The sequence below is a fragment of the Poecilia reticulata genome, linkage group LG3 (genome assembly GCF_000633615.1).
Source record: "Poecilia reticulata strain Guanapo linkage group LG3, Guppy_female_1.0+MT, whole genome shotgun sequence".
In the NCBI taxonomy this organism is placed as follows: Eukaryota; Metazoa; Chordata; class Actinopteri; order Cyprinodontiformes; family Poeciliidae; genus Poecilia; species Poecilia reticulata.
This window is the reverse complement of record NC_024333.1, coordinates 17,901,121-17,924,887: the sequence shown is the minus strand read 5'-3', so window position 1 is coordinate 17,924,887 and position 23,767 is coordinate 17,901,121. Positions and strand designations below refer to the sequence as shown.

General features: G+C 40.8%; 1 protein-coding gene across 6 annotated transcripts in view; it reads left to right on the top strand.

Annotated features, from left to right (window-relative positions):
- Window positions 1–22,497, top strand: part of dennd5a (DENN/MADD domain containing 5A) — a 32,120-nt gene extending 9,623 nt beyond the window's left edge. Inside the window, exons 2-24 of one of the 6 annotated variants that reach the window (XM_008405263.2) lie at window positions 266–337; window positions 1,138–1,247; window positions 1,735–2,413; window positions 7,276–7,463; window positions 7,983–8,291; window positions 9,620–9,835; window positions 10,062–10,296; window positions 11,832–11,982; window positions 12,072–12,165; window positions 12,423–12,527; window positions 12,880–13,011; window positions 13,379–13,531; window positions 13,630–13,714; window positions 13,801–13,888; window positions 15,872–16,000; window positions 16,461–16,582; window positions 16,668–16,813; window positions 18,091–18,209; window positions 18,305–18,486; window positions 18,825–18,907; window positions 19,697–19,820; window positions 20,688–20,856; window positions 21,007–22,497. In XM_008405263.2, the coding sequence (XP_008403485.1) occupies window positions 266–337; window positions 1,138–1,247; window positions 1,735–2,413; window positions 7,276–7,463; window positions 7,983–8,291; window positions 9,620–9,835; window positions 10,062–10,296; window positions 11,832–11,982; window positions 12,072–12,165; window positions 12,423–12,527; window positions 12,880–13,011; window positions 13,379–13,531; window positions 13,630–13,714; window positions 13,801–13,888; window positions 15,872–16,000; window positions 16,461–16,582; window positions 16,668–16,813; window positions 18,091–18,209; window positions 18,305–18,486; window positions 18,825–18,907; window positions 19,697–19,820; window positions 20,688–20,856; window positions 21,007–21,190 (3,875 nt within the window). In that variant the 3' untranslated portion in view covers window positions 21,191–22,497. Of the gene's footprint in view, window positions 1–265; window positions 338–1,137; window positions 1,248–1,734; window positions 2,414–7,275; window positions 7,464–7,982; window positions 8,292–9,619; window positions 9,836–10,061; window positions 10,297–11,831; window positions 11,983–12,068; window positions 12,166–12,422; window positions 12,528–12,879; window positions 13,012–13,378; window positions 13,532–13,629; window positions 13,715–13,800; window positions 13,889–15,871; window positions 16,001–16,460; window positions 16,583–16,667; window positions 16,814–18,090; window positions 18,210–18,304; window positions 18,487–18,824; window positions 18,908–19,696; window positions 19,821–20,687; window positions 20,857–21,006 lie in introns of all 6 variants that reach the window. The other 5 variants (XM_017304023.1, XM_017304024.1, XM_008405264.2 and 2 more) reach the window with 5 other exon arrangements.
- Window positions 22,498–23,767: the final 1,270 nt, after the last annotated feature.

Sequence of the window (23,767 nt, the reverse complement as noted above, 5' to 3'; positions counted from 1 at the left end):
AGGCGCCAATAACATTCAGAACTGCTCGGTTCATATCATAACCTCGGCAGCTGGCTTGACTCGGCATTCCCACCCGACTCCAGCAGATGTTGTTCTCCATGTGTATTTTGTGCTTTTTTTTTTCTCTGTAGAGTGAAGCGCTAAAAGCACCGTAGAGTGAAGAGCTGTGAGAATGTGTGTGCACAAACTGAGAAGTGATGCGCTACCCAGCAAGAACCAGGCTTTTAATTATCATATTTTTTTGTTTGTTTTATTTGTTGTGTAGCTTTATGCCAGTATATAGAGGATACTAAATTCAGAGATGGGGCCAGAGGAAAATTGGCGAGGTCAAACGAAGGTAACCGTTCCCACCACACACTGCTTTCCCCCCTCCCTCCTGACCAGAGCTTAGCTTTGACCCCCTTTAACCTTCAACCTGATGCACCTTGTTATCACCCACCTCTCCCCCTTCTGCATCCCCTCCTTTTTTATTTTTTTGAAAACCCCCAGAATCTGGGATGGATTTTTGCCCTTCTTGTTTTGTGCACCCCTGATTTCTGTCCCCACTGGTTTCGTGTCCCTCCTCTCCTCCAGTAGCAGCTGAACAAGGAGCTGATGTCTGACAATCACCGCTTCTGTATCTCGCGCGCACACATCCAGTGTCGCCTGCACTGGCATCGCTTGGTCAATGTTTACTCTTCTCCTCCCGCCCCCTTACACTCTGAATGACTTTTCAGTGCTGCCTTGGTGTGTGCATCACTTCTGCTTTACTCTGGGTCTAAATCAACTCAACTTGTGCTTCTCTGACTGATTTACTCTGTGTCCCTCTGTACTGCCATTAAAGCTGTCGTGAAGCATTTAGATCCGCAAAGTTTCACTTTTCACAAGACGCAGCTGGTAATTTGTTTACTTTTTCGGGCACAGGATGCAGATGGCAGCTTTACATGATGCAATACAATCTTCCTCTAAAGAGAAACGTGCTGATTTTATTTCTTTTATTCTCTTTCCCTTGGTGATGCGCCTGGCACTTTAAGCTTGCTTCTGATTAAACTGCAGCTTTTTTCCCCAGTGTCTGCATGTGGTAAACTAACTAATTGCATACTTGTCTGGTTTTTTTTTTTTTTTTTTTTGCATTTCTCTGTCGTTTTTGACTTCCAGGTGAGAATTTTGAGCAGAGTCCATTGCGGAGAACTTTTAAATCCAAAGTCCTAGCACATTATCCTGACAATGTTGAGTGGAATCCATTCGACCAGGATGCAGTTGGCATGGTATGAATATTTGTGTTTGACAAACATGTAATGATTGTTCACAGTAAAAACACAAAATCTTGGTGAGATTTTTTTTCTAGTGAAAATAGACTTGAAATAAGACAAAACTGATTTACAAGTTACTTTAGGAAAAATATAAGGAATTGTTTAGGTCAATAATTCCTTAATTTTGATTAAGTGCTAGTTCTATTGGCAGATTGTTTTTCCCATGTTGTAAGAGAAATAATGTGCCAGTGGAACTAGTACTATTTTTTTTAAAGTCAATATTAAAAGAGTTGCATGCTTAAAACAAGCTCCTATATCTTGCTGAAAAGTTACTTGTGAGTTAATTGTGCCATATTTCAAGTGTACCAACATATTTCCACTAGAAACTAGACCAAAATATTTGGAAGGAATTTGTGTTTTTTTTATTTGCAGTGTTGCTAAGGTTTAGTATTATTTCCCCCCAAGATTATCTCTGATTTCCTTTCTGCACCTTTTCCCCCAGCTCTGCATGCCGAAGGGTCTGTCCTTCAGGACGCAGGTTGACTCCAGAGAGCCGCAGTTCCACTCGTTCATCATCACCAGAGAGGACGGCTCGCGCACCTATGGCTTCGCCCTCACTTTCTTTGAGGAGGTGACCAGCAAGCAGATATGCAGTGCAATGCAGACTCTTTACCACATGCACAACGCAGAGCAGTACGACATCTTGCACACCCCGACGACCCCGCACGGACCGGAGGACCAGCGCCTCCCGCAGCCCCGCCCTATGCTCCACGCCGCTCCGGCCATCTCCCGCCTGCAGCGCTTCAACTCGTACGACATCAGCCGCGACACGCTGTACGTGTCCAAGTGCATCTGCCTGATCACGCCCATGGCTTTCGCCCAGGCCTGCAGGAAGGTGCTGGAGCAGCTTCACCAGGCCGTCACGTCCCCGCAGCCCCCGCCGCTGCCGCTGGAGAGCTTCATCTACAACATCCTGTACGAGGTGCCCCTGCCACCGTCGGGGCGTTCGCTCAAGTTCTCGGGCGTGTATGGTCCCGTCGTGTGCCAGAGGCCGAGCACGTCCGAGCTCCCGCTCTTTGACTTTGCCATCAGTGAAATGTTCAATTTGCTCGGGGTGGAGAACGTTCTACAGCTGTTCACCTGCGCCCTGCTTGAGCTGCAGATCCTCCTCTACTCACAGCGTGAGTCTCACTCTCCTGTTTCATTTGGTTCTTTCATACAGCTTTTAAACAGTCGTGCGAGATTGCAGTAGATATGACTGGTTAATACAACATACATTAAACTAAGTAATATGCTAATATCCTGAAATATACTTCAGCAAAACTAAAACATCTCTTGATGTGGACATGGGGAAGGAAAAATTAGAAAAACATGAATGAAGATCTATCAGGTTTTGTAAGTTTGCTGTTAGTCTTGAGGTCTCTGGAGCTGATAGATACACTCTTATCTGGGCGTAGTTAGCCTTCCAAAAGTATTCACACCCTTGGAACTTTTTCCGCACAGCAACTAGAAACTTAAATATCTTGATTCAGTTTGTATGAGACAGACCAATTTTTTAATTACAAATAAAAAATCTTTGAAGTTGAATTCTAAAAAAATATTGGAATCTTTGAACTTCATCCTCTGTCGTTCAATCCACCTTCTGAAAATGGGATGAGTATGCCACAGATGCACACCTATCGATACAAAAAGGTCGACCAGCCAGAGGTTCAGTGGAGTAGTTTGGATCCAAGGAAATTAAAGTATTATACTGTCCCAGTCAAAGTCCAAACTGAAATTCAATTGAGAATTGATTGGAAGATATGAGAATAGATGCTCACAGTCAACCTCTCAGCCAATCTAAGATGAGATACCGTATTTTCCGGAATAGGTCAAAGTTTAGTCTCCAGATGTGCAGAGCCGTTGCTTGTCACCCACACATCCGAGTTGCAGCCGGGGATCTTCCGGCGAGAAGAAAATTGGCTACGTGCTTGAATAATTACCCTGAAGAGAGAGATGCGATGCAAATACAAAAATAATCAGAAGCTGTTAGAAGTAGATCTACACATCATAAACCTGATCAAGAATAAAAATTAACAAACACCTTAGTTTTTTTTGTATTATGGGAAAACAACCTTGTAATGTTTTCGCTGTGAAGCTTGTTGTGTGGGTAACGAGCAACGGAGACAAGGAGACAAGCCTCCTGAAACTTGCAGCCTCCAGAAACTTGCATGCCCGCCATACAACCCTGCCACTATCTTTTTTTCTAATCTTTTTTTTATTGAAAGCCATGTATTATTCCTCTTACTTTACATTTAGACACTACTTTTGTGTTGGTTTATCACATAAAATTCCAATAAAATGTACACAAGCTGATTTTGATGAAGGGGTAGGAAAAATGGGACACTGTAAATCACTTTGGAGACGTTTCTTTAAGGACGTCTTTCTTACACTTCCTCACCTGGAAAGGAAGCGAAAGCCTGGGGCAGGCTTCAGAGAAACCTTTAACTGAGTGCAGGTGTCGGTTTCTACAGCTGGTGGACTGCTTTGCATGTTCTTCTTTCACAGTATTAACCATGTCTTACTCATCCATGACGAGCTTAGAAAGTCTGCATCAACAAAACTTCCACAATAATAAAAAAAAAGTATTTCATTCATCTTGAGACTTATGTGTTGTAATGCTGCAATATATCTTTATGCTTTTATTTTTGCTTTTGAATTTGTACAGAGCACTGCAGGAATCAGATTTCTATTTGTAATGATTTTATGAAGAACACTTAGTCCTTAGAATCACTGAGAGCTGATCCCAGTCCACACGTATTTATCAACAGTTTAACTCTTGCGTTGCCTCGTGAACAGAGGCTGCGTGTTTATTAAAGAAACTTTAGAGAAATTAGCAGATCGCTAAGGGATGCTGGTTCTGGTGTTGCGACTGGATCCATTACAGTTGCGAGAGAGAGAGAAGCAAGTGATTTACAAAAAGGCGGGGGCCGGGAGGGAGAAGCTTTGAAAGGGGGGGAAAGCTGTCGTGTTGCTAGGCAACCCAGAGCCGGGGGAGGATGGTGATGATGCAGGATGATTATTATTGGTCAGGAGTGACATCATACCTCTCCTCACCCCCGTGAGGCTCATCACTGCAGAACATGTGAAGGGTGTTGAGCCGAGTTGCGGCCTGGGGATCTTCCGGCGAGAAGAAAATTGGCTACGCGCTTGAATAATTACTCTGAGGAGAGAAATGTTCTGCAAACATGCAGAAACAATCAGAAGCTGTTGCGTGTTGGAAATAGAGCTGCACATCAGAAGCCTGATCAAGAGTAAAAATAACAAACACCTTAGTTTTTTATTTTTTTGTCTGATGGGGGAGGACCTTGTCCTGTTTTCTGAGAAGCTTGTTCTCGTGGGTAACAAGCAATGGTCAGGCCTCCATTTGTTGCTGTTCCTGGATACTGTGATTCATGCAGCTGAAAGTGACGGGACAGATTAGGGGAGAGCGGCTTGACGGGAAGATCTGACCCGACTAGGGATGTTTAACTTACATCTACGCTCATTTGAGCCACAGCGATGAAAATGGCTACAGTTGTTCTTCTGTCTGCACATCTGGATTTTTCCTAAGCATACAGGCTCCTGTTTTCTTTTTGATCATCTGCATGATTGTTAGGGAACGGGGGTCATCATAATTTTCCGGTTTCCAGAACAGAAGCCATTTAGCTACATACGAGTCCCTGTATCTATGATGTTAATTTCTCCTGACGTCTCTGAGGAGCGACAGGCTGATCGGACAGAATTATGCTGCGTTTCTGAAAAAAGGCCTGAGTATATCACCTTAGCTTTCTAATTCAGTTTTTTTTTTCTTTGCCCAATTAGGAAAAGATTAAAAAAAAAAAAAAAACATCAAGTTGCTCCTTTTCTGCTGTGAAGGAAGCTGAGATGTTGAAACTCATCCATTTGGTGCTTCCCAGTGTTTCCTGCCACATCTGCACTGAGCGAGTAAATAGTTAGCGGCAAACTCTTATCAGCCCTCATTTGGGTCAGCTGCAAAGTATTCGAGTCATGCAGCGTTTTAAGTAGTTTCTTGTTCTGATGGCCTACTTTAAAAGGGGTTGGCTGACGTTAGTATTCTTGTCCCTATCCTGGGAAAGATGGCGTGCTTGAAGGGATGAGTGTTCCCCACTTGCGGAGCAGCTCACAGCCAAATGTGGCCGTGGCATTTATTCTGGCACCATAAGAGGAGAGGCAGCGCGGCTGCTGAATGCACAGTAGGTGTCGGCTGGGATTGAGCAGGAATGCAGATGAGGAGGACTGCGCGCATATTTGCTCGCATGGCCGTTGACTTAGGTGTGAAGCCCTGAGCTGTGGGAGGAGTGTTGCAATGTGAAGTCACAGTGAAGGAATTTAAAGTTAGCCAGCAGGTCAGCTGGCTGCAGCTGTGTCACGCTTCAGTGCGTCTGTTCTCCTGGGAGCAAAGGGCACACACACCTCACAGGAAGAAGAAGGCAGAACCTGTGCCTAGCCTGTTGACGACCTGGAACGTTTGGTTTGCACTAATAATGAATAGTAGAGACTTTTACTTATTCTACCTTAGAGGACAGTGTACTAGATGGCTGCCTGTAACTCACCTAATCCCTTAATTAAATTTTCTGTTTGGTTGCTGATTTTCTTTTTTTTTTATAATCCCTTTGCTTTACATTTGTTAAAAAAAATAAAATACATGCAGTTTTTTCCCCCCAAGATTTTCTGAATTCTCTCATTCACATAATCTACACCAAAGGTTTTCAAATCTAGGCATTGAGGGCAGGTGTCCTCCAACTTTTAGTTGTGTCTCTGCTTCAACACACCTGAGTGAAATAACGAGGTCATTAGCAGGACTCTGGAAAACTTGACTGCATACCGATAAGGAAATTCGGCCATTTGATTCAGGTGTGTTTGACCAGGGACACCAGAGAACATCAGACCTGGAATTGAAGACCTCTGATCTAGATGTTGTCAATATGTCCTTGAGAGTAGTTCAGCCCAGTGAGTTGATTCGGGAGTCAAGAGGTTGTGTGGTTATGATTAGCTATAGCAAAGATTTAGAGATGTATGAATCAGACTACAAAATTGGATAGCATGCACTTTCAGATTAAGAATAGTTGGATTTTATGGCTTGATTCGTTTTGACTGGCCTATATTGAGGAAATTTGGCTCCTTCTGACTGATTTTTGTTTCTCTACATTCTCTGCAAAATGTAGAAAGACATGCAGCTCTACATTGAAATACACTAATTCTGGTTTCACCTAACCTCGACTGTGGTTTTAATGTTTAATACCCCTGATATTATTACCCAAGATAGATGTTTACATCATACCCCAGTTGGAAAATTTAAGCTCACTTTGCCATGACTGTTAATTCCTTTAAGACTGATCGGCCATATAACCAAACTCGGTTACACAACAAAGACAGAATCAGCTTCCTGTCATGTTTGTACATTTTGTCTCCTCGGGAAGAAGTTTTTGTTCCACTCCTAATGCTCTAGGTTGATTTAAAACAGCCATGTTGTTTAAAAGTCATTTCTTTTTCGCTGGAGCTAATTTCTGTCAGCAGTTTGTTTGTGTAAATAATAAATTAGCTGATTTAAACTTTCTGATCCTCAGCTTATCGGCCTTATGATGTCCTCAGGCTTCTGTTTTGTGTTGGACTCATTTTATATGAGGGCTTCAGCATATTTAATTGGTCAATATATTGGTACTTTTCAGGGGTGCTGTGGTGGCACAGGGGCAAAGCACGAGCCACATATTGAGGTCTTGGTCCTCATGGCGGTGGTCTCAGGCTCGATTCCCAGCCTGGTGACGTTTGCCGCATGTCTTCCCCCTCTCTCGTTGCTCTCTTTTCCTGTCGAACTACTTTCAAATAAAGACCACTAAAGTCTACAAAACCTTTAAAAAATAAAATAAATATTAGTACTTTTCAGTGAATAATTTATGTATGTGGTCGATTTGGGTTTAGCTCAAATCAAATGAAAACTGGTCATATGAAAAGAATACTGCCGCTACGTGTCCTCGACGAACCTCTGCTTTCTGTCAACCAGATTACCAGAGGCTGATGACGGTGGCGGAGAGCATCACGGCCTTAATGTTCCCCTTCCAGTGGCAGCACGTCTATGTTCCCATTCTGCCCGCTTCCCTCCTGCACTTCCTGGACGCTCCTGTGCCGTATCTGATGGGCCTCCACTCCAACGGGCAGGACGACCGCACAAAGCTAGAGCTGCCGCAGGAGGTACAATAGCGACAAGCTCACAAACACACGTGGTCATATCTAACGGAGTTTGAGTTTAGAGAGGTGTGCAAAAGAAGGCTTATCTTTCTGTGGATTTAAAAATAGAGTGCTGTCCTCAACGCTTCTCCTTTTCTCAACCCTCATCTGTTTACGTTTTGAAGTTACTCTGAGGTATCTAGTTACTCCAGATAATTGGATCCAGAGCCCATTTATATTTAACTTGCATAGCGCCTCAAGAGTACCAGGTTATTTCAAGCCAGTCAGCTTTACTCCCCAGCTTAGTTGGCCAGCAGTCGGCTCATTATCAGGAAATGTTTTCGCTCCTGCTTAATCACCGAAGAGTTGAAGGCATAACCTAATGTCGCAGACGTGAATTCAGTTATAAGTTTGAACTTTAAAACCTTCAGCTGGCGGTGTTTCAATTAACAATAGGACTAGTTTAAACCATTACGAATTCAATGTAGGTTTTTCATGGTATTTCTAACTAAAATGATTTTTTTTTTTTGTCCCCACACCTAGGCTAACTTGTGTTTTGTGGACATCGATAATCACTTCATTGAACTGCCGGAGGAGTTGCCGCAGTTTCCCAACAAGCTGGAGTTCATTCAGGAGATCTCTGAGGTCCTCATGTCGTTCGGCGTCTCTCCGGAGGGAAACATCCACTCCAGCGAGAGCCAGGGTAGACCCCGCTTCCGTTCTGTCGACATGGTCTCCGACAAGCGCAACGGCAACCTGGGGTCGCCCCTCACCTCCTACCTGCTCAGGGAGAACGAGACGATCGCCCGGCTGCAGGCGCTGGTCAAGAGAACCGGAGTGAGCCTGGAGAAGGTGAGAAATGACGTTGCCTAATGAATTAGAAATCGCCCGCTCAGATGCTCATTTAACATGTAGCGGGGGTTAATGTTTAATGGAGGAGTGATCCAACTAAAAGAACAGTGTGACAGTCAAGTTACTTATTTAACCAGTGAAAAATGTATATAAACTATATAATATAAAGCAACAAGCCACTCCAGTGCTTGATGCATTCAAATGTTTTTTTTTTGTTTGTTTTTTTAAATTTCATTAAATTACTTAACTTTTAACACTGAAGTCCTGCTTCAGAGCCACTCATCGATTAATGTTCACACTCCTATCAGAGCAACACCAGATAAGGAAAACAAGACATTGCAAAAGAATGTCTTTAATATCACGAGACATTGACTACCTCGCTTTTTCTTCACTGTTCATCACAATTCCCCCGTAGTTGTTCCTGAGCTTTAGCACGTCTCACTTTGATCTAGATTATATATGAGTGTCATAGAAATGTTTATTAATCTGGCTAAATGTATTATTGGTGAGCATCTTGCCAATTATTGAAGCATTTTGTATCATGCATTGGAATTCTGATGTTAACTTTATTTCAACATATTGTGCAGCGATAAATCTACCAAGTCTATGTTTATTTAAAGTAAGAACAGCACATTTTTTTACTCTCCTACATCTTGACTAGGTTGCTGGATTATCTCAAGTTTTGTTTTACCTCCACATTTGTCCCTTAAAATGATTTCAGTGTTGTTTTTCTCCATTTCAGCTGAAAGATGGATAAATCCCATAATTGCTATTCTAAAACCAAATGTTAATGAAAATACACTTAATTAGGGCATTACAGCTCAGTCACATGATAGACTGTACAGGTTTCAGTTTGCACATTTTACAGGCTTGTTTGCCAATTTACAAACAATAATTGTTACAAATGACCACTAGGAGGAATTTGATGGGTGACTAAACTAATCTCTATATGTGAAGTCTAATCCACTTATGCACTAGCGGCAGCCATTAGCTCTCCCTGAACAGATTAGCGAGGCGCCTCTGTGTAGTTTGTCAGCTATGAGGTCAATCCTTTCTTATTCTTGATAAACCTGCTGCTGAGTTACTAGAAATAAAAAAGAAGGAATAAAATTGAGTCCTTAGTTGATGGTAATAAACCTAATGGAATATATTTTGGTTTTTAAGCACTTTCACGGTGGCTTCATTTCACTTTCTGGTGACTGCCCTGCATGCATCAAAACTTTATTAGTTTCCTTTCGAAAGCTGATTCGTCAGCAGTCACTTCTTTCGTTTTATTTTAGCGTCGCTGATTATTACATGATGCTTTCATCAATATTTCCTCAACCCAGTTGGAGGTGAGGGATGACGCCAGCTGCAACAAAGATGCGCGGGCCCAGTGCGACGAGGAAGAGCTGAAGATGCACCAGCTCAACATCCAAGTACGCGAGGTCTTCGCCAACCGATTCACGCAGATGTTCGCCGACTACGAGGTGTTCGTCATCCAGCCGAGCCACGACAAAGAGTCCTGGTTCACCAACAGAGACCAGATGCAGAACTTTGACAAGGTGCGTTGTTGCGGTGTAGTTTTTGTCGTGCAAGAAAAATGCAGCAACATTCAGATGGGGGTGGGGGCGGGGGGGAAGGAGGTTACACAAGCTCATAAAAGCAGGGGCAAAAATGATGTTACACAAGCTCATAAAAGCAGGGGCAAAAATGATGCAGCGACATGTCATTTTGCAAACCATTTGGAAACAATCTGCATGATTATCACCATTTCATGTCTGTGTGCAGGCCTCCTTCCTGTCTGATCAACCAGAACCCTACCTGCCCTTCCTGTCACGTTTCCTGGAGACTCAGATGTTTGCCTCTTTCATCGATAGTAAGATTCTTTGTCACGACGATGAGGAGAAGGAACACACACTAAGGGTGTTCGACGCCCGTGTGGATAAGATCCGCATGCTGAACGTCCGTACGCCTACACTGCGGACCTCCATGTACCAAAAATGCACCAACATCGAAGAAGCGGGTAAGAAGAGATAAGTTGGTTATCGGTATAAAATGAGTGTACTAGGGTGAGGATTTCTCGCCTTTTTTGCAGTGTAAGATTTCATGAATATGATTATGTAAATTATAAAACTAATTTCATATGAAGTCAACATTTCCAACCAACACAGATATTAGTTGTCATTCGCTGTCTTGTTTGCAGATGGGCCGATTAAAAAGCGCTTTAAAAACACAGATTTTGTCGCTGCTGGACCACAAATCATTGGGCTGGAGAAAAACAAGACCAACCATCGTAATATTATGTTTTTGTCTGAAACATCCGTGGGTGGCAGGTGGCTCTTTAACTGTGTATTCAGTTCATTCCATCTGTAAACTCAGAGGACTGGTCAGGCTCCTTTCTGATGCTGAAAAAAAAAAAAACTTCTGTAATGTCTTTGTTTTTAACATATTAATATTATAGATGTCTGATTCTGAAGAGATGTTTGAATGTTGAAGGATTCACTTATTCATCATTTCTCCTTATTGGGGTTACCGGATTACTTCTAACATGTAACGAGTGATGAAGTGCTTTTTATTTTTGGGAACTTGACCTGTTTGCAGCCTCACCCTCTTTACATTTCACTGATTTCAGGCTGTGTTCCTACACATTTTTGTCTCACCCTTTTCTGCTACAAGTCCTTTTCGCTGACTGACTGAGATATTCTTATTGACAGCGTGGGCGTGCTGTTGATCAGGCATTTGAAATCACTGTCTAAAGCAGCATTCATTTTACTTCCTTTGAGAGTAATGTCGATGCTCAGCTTTTGTTCTGATGCCGCTTCTCTTTCTGTGGGTGTTGGGAGGAATTCTTTTTTGGTTTCTTTTTTTTTAAGAAGATTTTCTTTGTTGAGATGCCAACTTGTTATTTTTACATTTTCAGATTTCTTTTAACATACAAGAACACAAAGAAAATCAAATAGTCGTAGACAGATGAATTGTGAGGAGAACAAAAGCAAAGAGAATTGCATTCCCACAGTGAGACATTTAAAGTCAGGATAACCATATTTAATGTCTTTTGAATCTTTACTTGAACATTAGAAACAGTTAAAGCTTGTGTACTAAATTGATTCAGTACACGAAGAGTAATGCATTTCACGTATTTTTGTGATTTATGACTTACGGAATGTTAAAAATCCAACATTATGAATTTCAGAAGATTACAATATTGTACAAGACGGCATATAAAGAAAATGTTTATCAGCTGCCTACATGTATAGAGCATGGACATACTTTTCAGTGAGCCAACTTTTCCGTAATAAAAATTATTTTTTTATTTTAAGTCAAAACATTTCAAAGATGGCATTTTTGTGGAATAGTTATAAAAGTTCTACTTTTTCAATTAATTGAACTGACGTTATTTACTGAGCTCCACCTGCAAAATTATACCAGTATAAAGACTGAACGACCTATAAAATAAACTGCAGGATTTTAATTAGAAATATGCGACATAAACGAATCCTTATTCCTATACCAATCTAACCGGCCAATCAAAAATCCATGTTTTATTCATATCTGCAGAGAAAGCTATTGAGATGAGAGTGACAAAGATCGACCACACCGCGCTGCACCCCCACCTGCTCGACATGAAGATCGGCCAGGGCCGCTACGAGCAGGGCTTCTTCCCCCGGCTGCAGTCGGACGTGCTCTCCACGGGGCCCACCAGCAACAAGTGAGCATGCCTGAGCCGTTCTGCTCCTTTTGAAGTGACCTCTGAGTCCGGTTGCCGCTAAAAGCTGATCAAAGCGCTTTATGCAGCAGATGGGCTAAGAGAAGTGCTCCGGCTCAGTGGAGGAGGAGAGACCGGCAGAAGCAACACGCCGAGCACCTTTATCTGGACAACGACCAGAGAGAGGTATGAGGTCGTCAAATGGGTTTAATAACTGTTCAGTCTGTCTGCCTGAGCTTCAGTAAACCTGCTCCTTATGCCTGACTTCTTAATCTGCTTTATTTTTCACCTTTCTCCTGCCATCTTGTCTGCACTCCCACCTCCTCTCACATATCTACGTTTTTTTTCTTCTTCATTTTATAAATGTTTTCATTTATTTATTTGTTTATTTTTTGTCTTTGTCTTTCTGCATTTCTTGCCCTCGCAATCTCACACACTCTCAGCATGTAGAGTGTTTGTTTCCGGAGCCGCAGCTCCTGCTGTTTCTTGACTACTACTGGCTCTCGCAGTCCTTCAGGCCCTGTCTGAAGTCGGTGTCTGTGGACCTGGTATGTGATGGTAGACCACAGACCAGATGTGGAAGTCCGCTCATATGGTCTTTAGCACCATCTGCTTCTTTAATTTTCAGCAGCTGAGCTTTATCTGAACTTTTTCATTTTAGCTCTTTCATTTCTCCTTTTCGTTTTGCTTCTTAAGCTTGTTTTTAAGACGTGTTGGTCTTAAGTTTGACAGCCGTAGAGGATATTAACATAAGTACAGTAACTATTGCACATTTCATTTAAGATGAATACCAATACAACACCAGTAGTGTTTAAAGTGTAAGAGCTGGTTTTGAACTGATCCTGGTAAGTGTAGTTGACTATTTATTTCTAACATTTACCTACTGAATACTTTTATCAGAAATACATCCAAGAAGCTCGAAACTTGGGCACCACCATCAGACAGCCTAAGCTGTCCAACCTGTCGCCCTCCGTCATCGCTCAGACCAACTGGAAGTTTGTTGAAGGATTATTGAAAGAGTGCAGGAACAAGGTTTGTAATTTCCCACTTCTTCCACATATTTACCACTTCAGTTATCAATTATCAGTTATTTTCTTCAAAATTAATAAATAAAACCCTAAAGAATAAATAAAATGATTTGATTATTACTTATTTAGCTCGCATTGTAGGCTTTGTAAGTCCTAGTAAACAGATTTATTCCTTTTGAAACTAAACCTTTAAAATGTTCTGCTTTGTTTTTGCTTGGATCCTTTTTGTTTTGTTTTTGAGTATATCCTTTGGTTAAACTGCTACACTTAAATGGATGTTGGGTTGAAGTTTAACAACAAACTCCTCCAATATTAGTTTGAGTTTTCAGTATTGACATGAGTTCGTTCTTTATTTTTTGTTTTGTTTGTAGACAAAACGAATGCTGGTAGAGAAGATGGGTCGAGAGGCCGTGGAGTTGGGTCATGGCGAGGTTAGCATCACTGGTGTGGAGGAGAACACCTTGATTGCGAGCCTCTGTGACCTCCTGGAGAGGATCTGGAGTCACGGGCTGCAGGTTAAACAGGTCTGTAAAATATCACCATGGTCACGAAGATCCAATCACGAGAGATGACTCATTTTAAACAGGAAATAGATTTGATTGCGACTTTCTTCTTCTTCCAGGGGAAATCCGCCTTATGGTCCCACCTCCTGCATTACCAGGACAGCAAAGAGAAGAATGCCACTCCAGGCGGGTTGGGACCTCCAGGTAAACACTCTTGTCATTTCTCTTTAGGGGTCCAATCAGCTTAGAGAACAGTGACGTTTTCATTGCTACGCTTACTTTCCTCCCAGGGTTCATTCATGACTCGGAGCGGAGGAAATCTGATGGCGGCGGATCAGCCATGCCTCCGCTCAGGATCTCCCTGATCCAGGACATGAGGTGAGGAACATGCTGACGAGCGATTAATGCAATCCTCTATTCAGGCACTTGTTGACCCAACTACTGATGGCGTTGGACAGATGTACAGTTTGGTAGAAGAATGCTGCCCCCTTGTGGTAGATGTTGAACTGGATCACAAAAGACGGCAGCATGTTTTCTGCCATAGCGATATGGATGCTTAAGGAACAGTTTAAATGAGCAAATCTCAATTTCCAACAAAATATTAGAAATATCTGTGTGGAAAAATGTCAACCGTTTTCATTTTCAGCAAATGAAGAGTTGAACCTAAATTATTATAAATATATAGACTGCAACAAAGTATGGGCACTGATCTTCATTACTTTACAGTCAATGAACTATATCAGATATTTTAATTTACAAAATCAGTCCTGTGAAACGCACATAAAGTATATTTTCAGAAGAATACACTTTTTTATGTTTTAAATGTGAATTAAAAAATTATTCTGCACATGCTTCATTTTGCATCAACTTCCTAAAAAGTTCCCTTTTTAAACTCGTGTCGTAACAGAATCAGAATTGACTCTGCTGCAATGAAACATGCTTTAAATATTGTTGATGGATGTGGCTAAAATTGGAAAACATCAAATCAATAAATTTGTGTAAATTGGTCAAATAAATAAATGGGGTTTAGTAAAATACATTGACAAAATACATCTACCAGGACATAAATAAATAAATACATATAATTATGAAAATATTCATAATAGAAAAGTTTTTATTGTAAAGTTTTACTACTAAAGTTAGCTTTTTCGTAAGAGTTTGAAATGGAACCATGTGGCAAAATGTGCAAACTACGACAAAGATAAAGAGGATGCCATGTTTCTAATCTCCCAGATGACTTTTTTTTTTCTGTCTAACTAAAAATGTTTATCAAGGATGTTTAAATGTACAGAGAAGTCACCTTTTCAGAGATGCTCTTGTCTCCTTCAACACATTTGCATGTTTTAACGCCTTTGTGAATGTGTGTGTGACTGTGGACTTTGCTGCCTTCTACCAAAAGGATTCAGTGTTATGCGTTCTGGGCTTACATGAAGAAGACGGAGTGAGTCTGCGTGGAACAGCGAGTTACTTCCAGCCTAATTATCACACCTCCCACCAGTCTCACTGAGACGAAAAGAAGGGAGGAGGGGGGGAGGGTCATCTCGGGACACGGCCATGCAGCTCTACTTTATGTTGTCAATACATCCTGCTCCATGTTGTTGTAAATATCTGACACCATTAGCAGAAGCAGAGTCCTATAAATGAATGCATTATTTAATAGCGGTTACTGTGTTGCTATTATCATTTTCACCATTTTAAAGCTTCCGAGCAAAAGCTTAGGCCTTTGTTTTCTCTCTGGATTCTGATATGACCAGCTCACAAATGTTTCCTTCTGGAGCAGAGAAATCTAGGTTAGTAGGTTTGAACGAGGGTGGAGACAGCAGAGTGGGTGTGGAAGGTGGAGGAGGCGTAGATGTGGCACGCGTACGGCACAGGTGGAGTGGAAGGGAATCTGTCTGGACATCAGAGACATGATAGTGGCTGGAAGCCATCTCAGAGGGACCGGCTTTCACATTAAGGGAATGCGCCGTGGTTGAAATGCCGCTCGGAGAAACAACTTTCCCAGCCTGCTGTTGTGACGGGAATATGATGATCAAATAATAGAGATACATTTTAAAAAGTACATGCTTTTTCTTTTTTTTTTAAATTATGTCTTTGGTTTTTATTTAGAACAAAACTCATTTGAATTAAGAAGTTATTAAATGGCAAACTGAAAGTTTATGTGCAGTTTTCACTGGTGTGGCGCATTTTATACACGTGCATAAAGAAATGTATCAATTCAAGATGGTTCCATGTGTAGTATGGTATAAGCCTCTTGTATCTCCCCTGTAATGATACTCCTTCAGCTTATTTACCTATTTGTATGTCGCCTTTGTGTTTGTCTTCCTTTCCTGACACCTGAACCCATCATTTCACCTGCAGACACATCCAGAACATTGGGGAGATCAAAACCGACGTGGGCAAGGCCAGAGCCTGGGTCCGCCTCTCCATGGAGAAGAAGCTGCTTTCCAGACACTTGAAGCAGCTGCTGTCAGATCACGAGCTAACAAAGTGAGCTGAACTACCACTCTGCATTGGCGGCAATTATTTCATTGTATTCAGAGCTGCAGCAGTAACATTTTAAAGTATATCTTTCTGCCCTTGATTTGTTTTGCACATGCAGGAATGTCTGTTTTGAAAGGCAGGCGGTGTGTGATTAAGCCATTTATAATGCATTTCTTCTGGAATTGCAAAGCATCATATTGTAGTCCAGACTGCATGAATAATTCAGACTTCTTCATAATTGATATCTGGGGGACAAACTGGGTTTGGGGAAGTTCTGTCTGCCTTTCAGACCGTGGAGTCGCTTTTCTCCGAAAACCTGAACCACAAAAACTGTTCAGCTTACCAAATTTTATTTGCCTGCCATCTTTATCAGATTAGAATAATTACCAAATGTCAGAAAACCCTGTTATTTAGTCGGTGTCAAGTGTCTTTTAATATCCTTTGGCAATCTTCTTCTGCTTTTTAGAAAGCTGTACAAGCGTTATGCCTTCCTGCGCTGTGACGACGAGAAGGAGCAGTTCCTTTACCACCTGCTGTCCTTCAATGCCGTCGATTACTTTTGTTTCACTAACGTCTTCACAACCATCAGTGAGTGTCGCCTAAAAATGCACCTTGTTCGTATTTTATTGATTTGAGCTGCCAGAACGACGTTTCCCTTCTCTCCGGCTGCCAGTGATCCCTTACCACGTGGTGATCGTGCCGAGCAAGAAGCTTGGTGGCTCCATGTTCACAGCCAACCCCTGGGTGTGTGTTTCCGGGGAGCTGTCAGAGACCGGAGTCCTGCAGGTCCCCAGAAACACCTTGGAGATCACTTTTGAGGTTTGTGTCCTGACTGCTAAAACATTGATCTTTTTTTTGTTTGTTAATAAAATCAGATCTGTGAGAAGTGCAATAACATGGCAACAGTGAAGGCTCGCAAGTTGTTTTCAAAAGGCGGTGCTCTTTTTATTTATGTTAAACTGTTTAGACTTCTAAGGGGATGATTGTACCTGTTCAAATCCTCTCCACCGCGTGTTTGTTTTGATGCGAGATGTTTTAACTGCATTAGTTTAGCAATCTGAGTGTAGTTTGTGTTTACTCTTCTTAAGTGTAAAGGTTTCAGTGAACTCCCTGAAACAAGAAAAAGCAGCTGCCCACTGTTGCTGTCTGGTAAAAGTGCTCATTATGTGTCTATCTTCCTAGTATAGTGTTTTGTTTGACAGCTTTCCAGTCTGTGATTGAGGTGTCTGAGTTTTTTTTTTTGTGTGCTCTGTATAGACTCTAAGCATTGTATTCTCCTTTCTCACATTAAAACTGTTAGATTACCTAATAAAGACACCCGAGATCTTTTTTTGAGATTTTTGTAACATCATGGGTTTATTTGCATGTAGAACCTGATCACTCGGGACGGATACTCACGCCAGGTGTGACCAGCCCACCCTCACAGTTGTACATTTGAATCTGAAGAAAATAGGACGCATCCTAAAGCCAGAACAGAGCCTGACTTCAATCTGCTTTTAAGGTCTTATTCACAGAACAGTTCTGCAATATGGTTGTATAAGGGAGCTCCTCTTTTAAACCACTTGAGTTGTTCACTCATGATCTCCTGTGAGGATAAAGCGGTGACCCCTCCCCACACTTCACACTTCCTTACCAACTCTGCTCAGCAAGGACCTCCTTTACCATCTTAACAGCTGCTCATTGACTACAGCAACTGGTGCCATTTTACAATCACACTGCTGTGGTTAAAAAAAGCTTCTGAAGCCTAGCCTGAAAGTGTTTATCCTTAACGCTTTAATATGGGCCAGGAACTCAGCTTCACCCCTAAACACGCAGCAGTACAGAGGATCACGTCAAGACTGGAGCCAGTCTTGGTTGTTGTTCTCTGTACAGTAGCAATAATATAAAAACATAAACATTAAATGTAATATAAATTAACAATGCTATTTGAGACATCAACAGAATGCGAGAAGGTACCAAGTTTGTTTTCTAAAAGTTGATGACGATCGTGTTTGATTTTACGTTTTGCTCTCTTCCAGAGAGGGTGAATGTATAAATTTGCTTTTTCTTTTTTTAATTTCTACGTTTTAACATTGTTGTGGTTCTTTGTGTTTTAGTGTCAGAACCTGGGAAAGCTTACAACGGTACAAATGGGTCATGACAACTCGGGACTGTACGCCAAGTGGCTTGTGGAGTGCGTCGTGGTCCGGAACGAGATCACAGGGCACACTTACAAGTAAGTTGGACTCAAAGGGAAAAAAAAAAAATCTAGTATCATTTAAAAAAATATATTTTTTCTCCTTTTAACCAGCTCTCTGTGCTTGGTGTTAGGTTTCCATGCGGTCGCTGGTTGGGGAAAGGCGTGGATGATGGTAGTCTGGAGAGGATACTGGTGGGAGAGCTGATGACCCCCACTACTGAAAATGACGAGAGGATGTGCCGCACACCACCCATGCAGCAATCTCCAGGGATGATGAGGAGATTTGTTACCATCTCACCAAGCAGCAAACCCAGTCAGTTAACCATCCTCATTGCTCATACCTTACAATTTTATTAAAATAAAATTTTAATAAATAATAAATAATTTTATTAAAATAAAATTGTAAGGGGGGAAAAATTATTAAAATAATTTTTTCCGCCTCTGTGTTTTATTAAGATGCTCCTTTAAGGATTATGTTGATCATCGTGTGATTTCCAGCCATCACAGAAATGAATGCATGAATGACAAAACAAAATGATCGAGAGATAAAACCCGGTTGGGGATTTGCCTGCCTGATCATGCTTCTGTCTATTTTTTATTTTATTTTTTTTTTTAAGAGCATCATTGTTTACTTTTCCCCTCCCCTTTCAGAGTTGAACACAGGCCAGATCCAGGAGGGAGTGGGAGAGGCCATCAATGGGATCGTGAAACACTTCCACAAGCCGGAGAAGGAGGTGAGAGATGAGCAGTCTAGACAGGCCCGAACACGTAGTTCTATTATTCATCACGTATGAAGAAAAACGCGCCCGTGTGCTCCCGTCGACTCCACTAAACCTTCAGTTACTCAGGGCTACAGTGGGAAATTCAAATATAATACTGCTGTTTTGTTTTGCTCTAAATTTTATCTGTTGTCTTTTTTTTTCTTCTTTTTTTTATGCTCCTTCAGTGAATCTGTACAAAAACAAAAAAGACCACTAATTATTGTGTAGTGAATGCAGGTTCAGTTGACGTCTTCAATTAAAAGGAAGATGCTCAGTGAGGATTATTTAGGAGCATTAAAATCTAACACTTGATTGTAGGGTTGATCACTAACTCACTGTTGGAAAAGAACAAAGGGCCTTTATGGGGAAATCCCCTTAACTCTCACTCCACCTTTTTTAAGAGACCAAAAGAACAAAGGAACCTAACGAGAACTAAGTTATTTCTCAAATTAGTCAAATTTTCATTTGGTTGTTTCACCAAGTCTGTTACCACATCCAGATTGCTGATGCAGTCATCCATGACATTTATGTAAAAAAATAAAAATAAAATAAAAAAAAATCAAACCAAGAAAATTAAGAGTCACCATAAATCGAATAGTTTAAATATTGGTGTGAGGTGCAAACACCCGCAGTCCTATTTTTGTGGAATATTTTGCAAAGGATTTCATATTTTTAGTAGATTGGTCTTGTGGTGTTTTACTCAAAGAGCTGTGTTTTGTTCTCTGAATCCTCTCCAACTCCATGCATTTGTTCCCTCCACAGAGAGGCAGTCTGACGCTGCTGCTGTGTGGGGAGTACGGTCTCGTCTGGGCTCTGGAGCAAGTTTTCCAGCACGGTTTTAAATCACCTCGACTCTTTAAGAACGTCTTCATCTGGGACTTTTTGGGTAGGAACTTGAGCTTTCTAAGACTGGAGGTTTAATTTTCTTTCCCCCTAGCATTAGAGAATAAAGCAAGTATTAAACTCGTACATTTCGAAAGTAGCAACACTAAGGAATTTGAAATTGACAGGACATGAAGGTAGCTGCAGAAAATGCATTAAATTTAACAAGGGGATAACGGATAAAGCAGAGATGCACATCATGATAGTAGATGCAAACTTTAGAAATACCATGATATGGTTCTGAATATTTCTCAATAAATATAGCAAATTCTCTAACACAAACTCTTGACAAAACCCACAACAAAAAGATGAATGTTTTCCAATTTGACTTGTGAATTGAGCATTTTTTGTTTCCTTGGTCTTTTGTTGCATTTTCTGTTTGGCTCTTTTGTAAAATGCTGTGGTTGATGTTGAAAATGTTATGAGTAATGGCACATGAGGCCAGCTTAAACAATATGCTGTTTTTATATCTAGATCAAAACATGTTTATATGGTTTCAATGAGAGCATAAAGGCCTTCCATGGCTGCATGGACCGGTTCAGCATAACAATAAGCTCTCCTGTGTCTTATTAAGTGTTTTGAAATTTACTATTTATTGTATTTTTGCCTTGAAATAAAATTCTCTATTGCAAGCAATGCAAGGTTGACAGTTCAGCCAGTCCCACTGCAGCTAATTAATTGCTTGATGAATTGGTTGGATCAAAAGCAACAATTTAGTTAAGATTTGTGTAAAAATGTCTCTCTGAAACACTACAAACATAAAACAAATTACTTCTGTTTTAACTTGAGTGATTGCTTTAAATAGGCTACTTATTCATGCATATGACTGTGCAGTGAGTAATGTCTTTGGATGATTTTAACCCTTCAACAGAGAAGGCACAAGTGTACTTTGAAAGTGCTGAGCAACGGGAGGCGACTCCAGATGAAAACTGGCAAACCAGAGTGCGCCACTTCTGCCGCTTCATGCGAGCCATCAACAGCACGTCGAGAAACATTGGCAAGGACGGGAAGTTTCAGATGCTTGTCTGTCTGGGAGCAAGGTGAGTAAAAGGGAGCAAGCAACGTACACTGTTAAAACTCGTGATAATTTGCTGGATGTTTGTAATGAGGATTTTTGCCCATTTTAATGTTTTCTGGATTCCCGAAAGGCTGCTCCGTTGATTTTGCGTGTTTGTCTCTTCCTCTCACAGGGACCATTTGCTGCATCACTGGATCGCTCTGCTTGCAGATTGTCCAATCACCTCCCAGATGTATGAGGACAGTGCACTCATTAAGGACCGCTCACTGGTAAACTCTCTGATCCGAGTGCTACAGACTCTGCAGGAGTTCAACATCACCCTGGAGGCTTCGTTAGTCAAAGGAGTTGGCATCTGAAACCAAACCACACTCTCCACCAGTCGTACCCAACAGGAATATCACAGAGGACCACTAAGAGGAAAAGAATAACTGAACTTTTTTTAATGCAGGAACAGACTTGAACAAAGAACACTTTCTGGCTTCCTGAAGCTACTGTCACATTTGCCATATGTTAAGTGCAATGAGCCTTTCAAGATTTATTTTTATCCTCGATGATGATGATGATGATGCCATTAGATGTTGAAGAATTATGTTTTCTATTATGGACCATGGTTTTCACAACATTGAGGATGACCTTGTGCTATAATGTTTTACTGAAAGCTCAATATTTTCATTGTTGCCGTGACTTGATGACAGCGGTTCTATTTAAGGGAAAGTGAGGATTAAAACTGTTAATATATTTTCAGATAAAAACAGTATTATTTTGTTAAATCGGTGCAGTTGCTTGCTCTGTTGTCAAATCTGATTTTTAAATGTCATAACGCAGAGTTTAAAGCAAATGATGTAGAAGTATGCTTTATAAGTATGCCCATGGCAGGGTGGCTCATAGAGTGGTAGGCGATTTTCTTTTTTTTTTGTTTGACTCTTTCCCAAGCAAACATACATATATGTATGCAAATATTTTTATTTGGAATACCTTCAGTCGAAGAAAAGGAACTCCTATCACAATGAGACAGTATGGCTTGAGCCTGCTCCTAGTGACGAATGGTATGTTCAGTTGGTTTCAGGAAAATAAAACCAAGTCTTGTGTTCCAGAGTGCTCCAAGAGATGCTTGACCCTGTTATTTTTGCAAAGTTAACAACTTCAACCTTCAGTGTAAATACCTCCCTGCAGCCATTTCCTTCTACCATCATTGCAGCCCTTACACTACATGTACTCAGTTCTTTGAACTACAACGTGATGACCTGAGTAGTTCCTGTGCTGACTTCTGACCTCCTGATAACTATGCGAGGAGCTCAAAGAACGGTTTTATTTCCCCACACTTGTTCCTGGTTTTTGTCATCATGGTTTCTTGCTATGCAATAACTACAAGAGAAAACTGAGATATTACCGAGCTCTCTCCATTTACATAGGATTGGACTTTATCTTGCGGAATAAGAGATTTGATATGTGACGGACTTTTTTTTGTGTGTGCCAACGGCGTCTGGAATGACTGTGTTGTACTCATCTGTGTACGACCCACAAAAGCATCTTGGGAGATATATATTTTTCTTTTCCAGTACAGTTGTACATTTATTGACATACTTGTGTAATGTAGTGTTTACTAAGTGAGCAACCGTGTACAGTGTAAAAATATTAAGAATAAAGCATCTGTAAAGCATTACTCTGGACCTCATTTATTTCAAAAGGGTATGTTACCATTGGCAAGTCAGAAGATGGTAACACTTAATTGAGACCAATTAAGTGCGGCAATCACTTTATTGATCTCAAAAACAGCTTTTTATTTTCCTTTAGAGATTGAAGTTACTAATGATGAATAAATCAATCTTAAGTATCATTTTGATTTTTTTTTTTCTGTGAATAATAAAACCAGTGCTTATTCTTTAAGTTTTGGTCTAAGAGAATGTCAAATAACTAGATTTTTTTTTTTTTTGAGTATGTGTCAGAAATTTATTTAGGAGGCAAGCACATGCCTAATCTTTCCTCTAGCTCTAGATTACATGAACATTTATTTCTAATTTAATATAAGGATTCAAGTATATTGTCTTGTGGAAAAGGAATGAAAGCTCAATGTTTTAAATGATATACATTTGCAACATTTTATCAAGGGGAACTGACATAAAGGCAGAATATTATTTACAGTCCATTTGTTCACCTGGTTTATGCCAGTATCCATGTGCAGATTTCAGAGTAAATTGAGGGACCAGAGGCTTTTAAAAAGGTTTGCCTTCATTTATAATTGTATAATCTAAAAGTTATTTAGATGATGCTAAGGACTGTTTCTTTTAAAATGTTTTTGATTTATTTTTAAAAAAAACTGTCAACATATGACTACTTTAACAGTTTACTTTTTTGCAATACGGAACATAGTCTATGTTGTATAAAAAATGACTTGTTTAAACTTCCTAAGCAGTGTTACGTATGGTTGTTACTCTTCAGTAATATATAATCGTTATTTGCTTGGGTGCTTGTTCTGTTTAAAATTGTACATTTGCCCAATCTGGCTGTTTTGAATTCCCTTATTTGCTTGAAATAGCTAACACGTGTCCAAAATACTGCTAAATCGGTGTTTTACAATAGCTAACCAGTACTTGTATCTTTAAAGGTATATTATGGTTTCATATCTCATGCCAAGGCGTTAATGATCAGTTATATTCTCTGTTGAATGCGCTTTCTCAGCTGTGAAAACGTAAACAAAGTCGTTCGCGCCATGTCAGGGAGCTGTTTTTCTTTGAAGCCTCGGGCCAGGTGGCTTATGGGACTATGAGTTCAAAAAGAGGCCCTTCATCACTGACGTAGCCGTGTTTCCCGCCGTCATTCACTACGCCTCCCATCATTCATGTTGTCTGAAGAGTACGAGAAGACGGTGGAGATTGGTCGAGCCCAGGTTCAAACCCAACGGCTGCACTCCTTATATGGTCATTGTCCGCTCG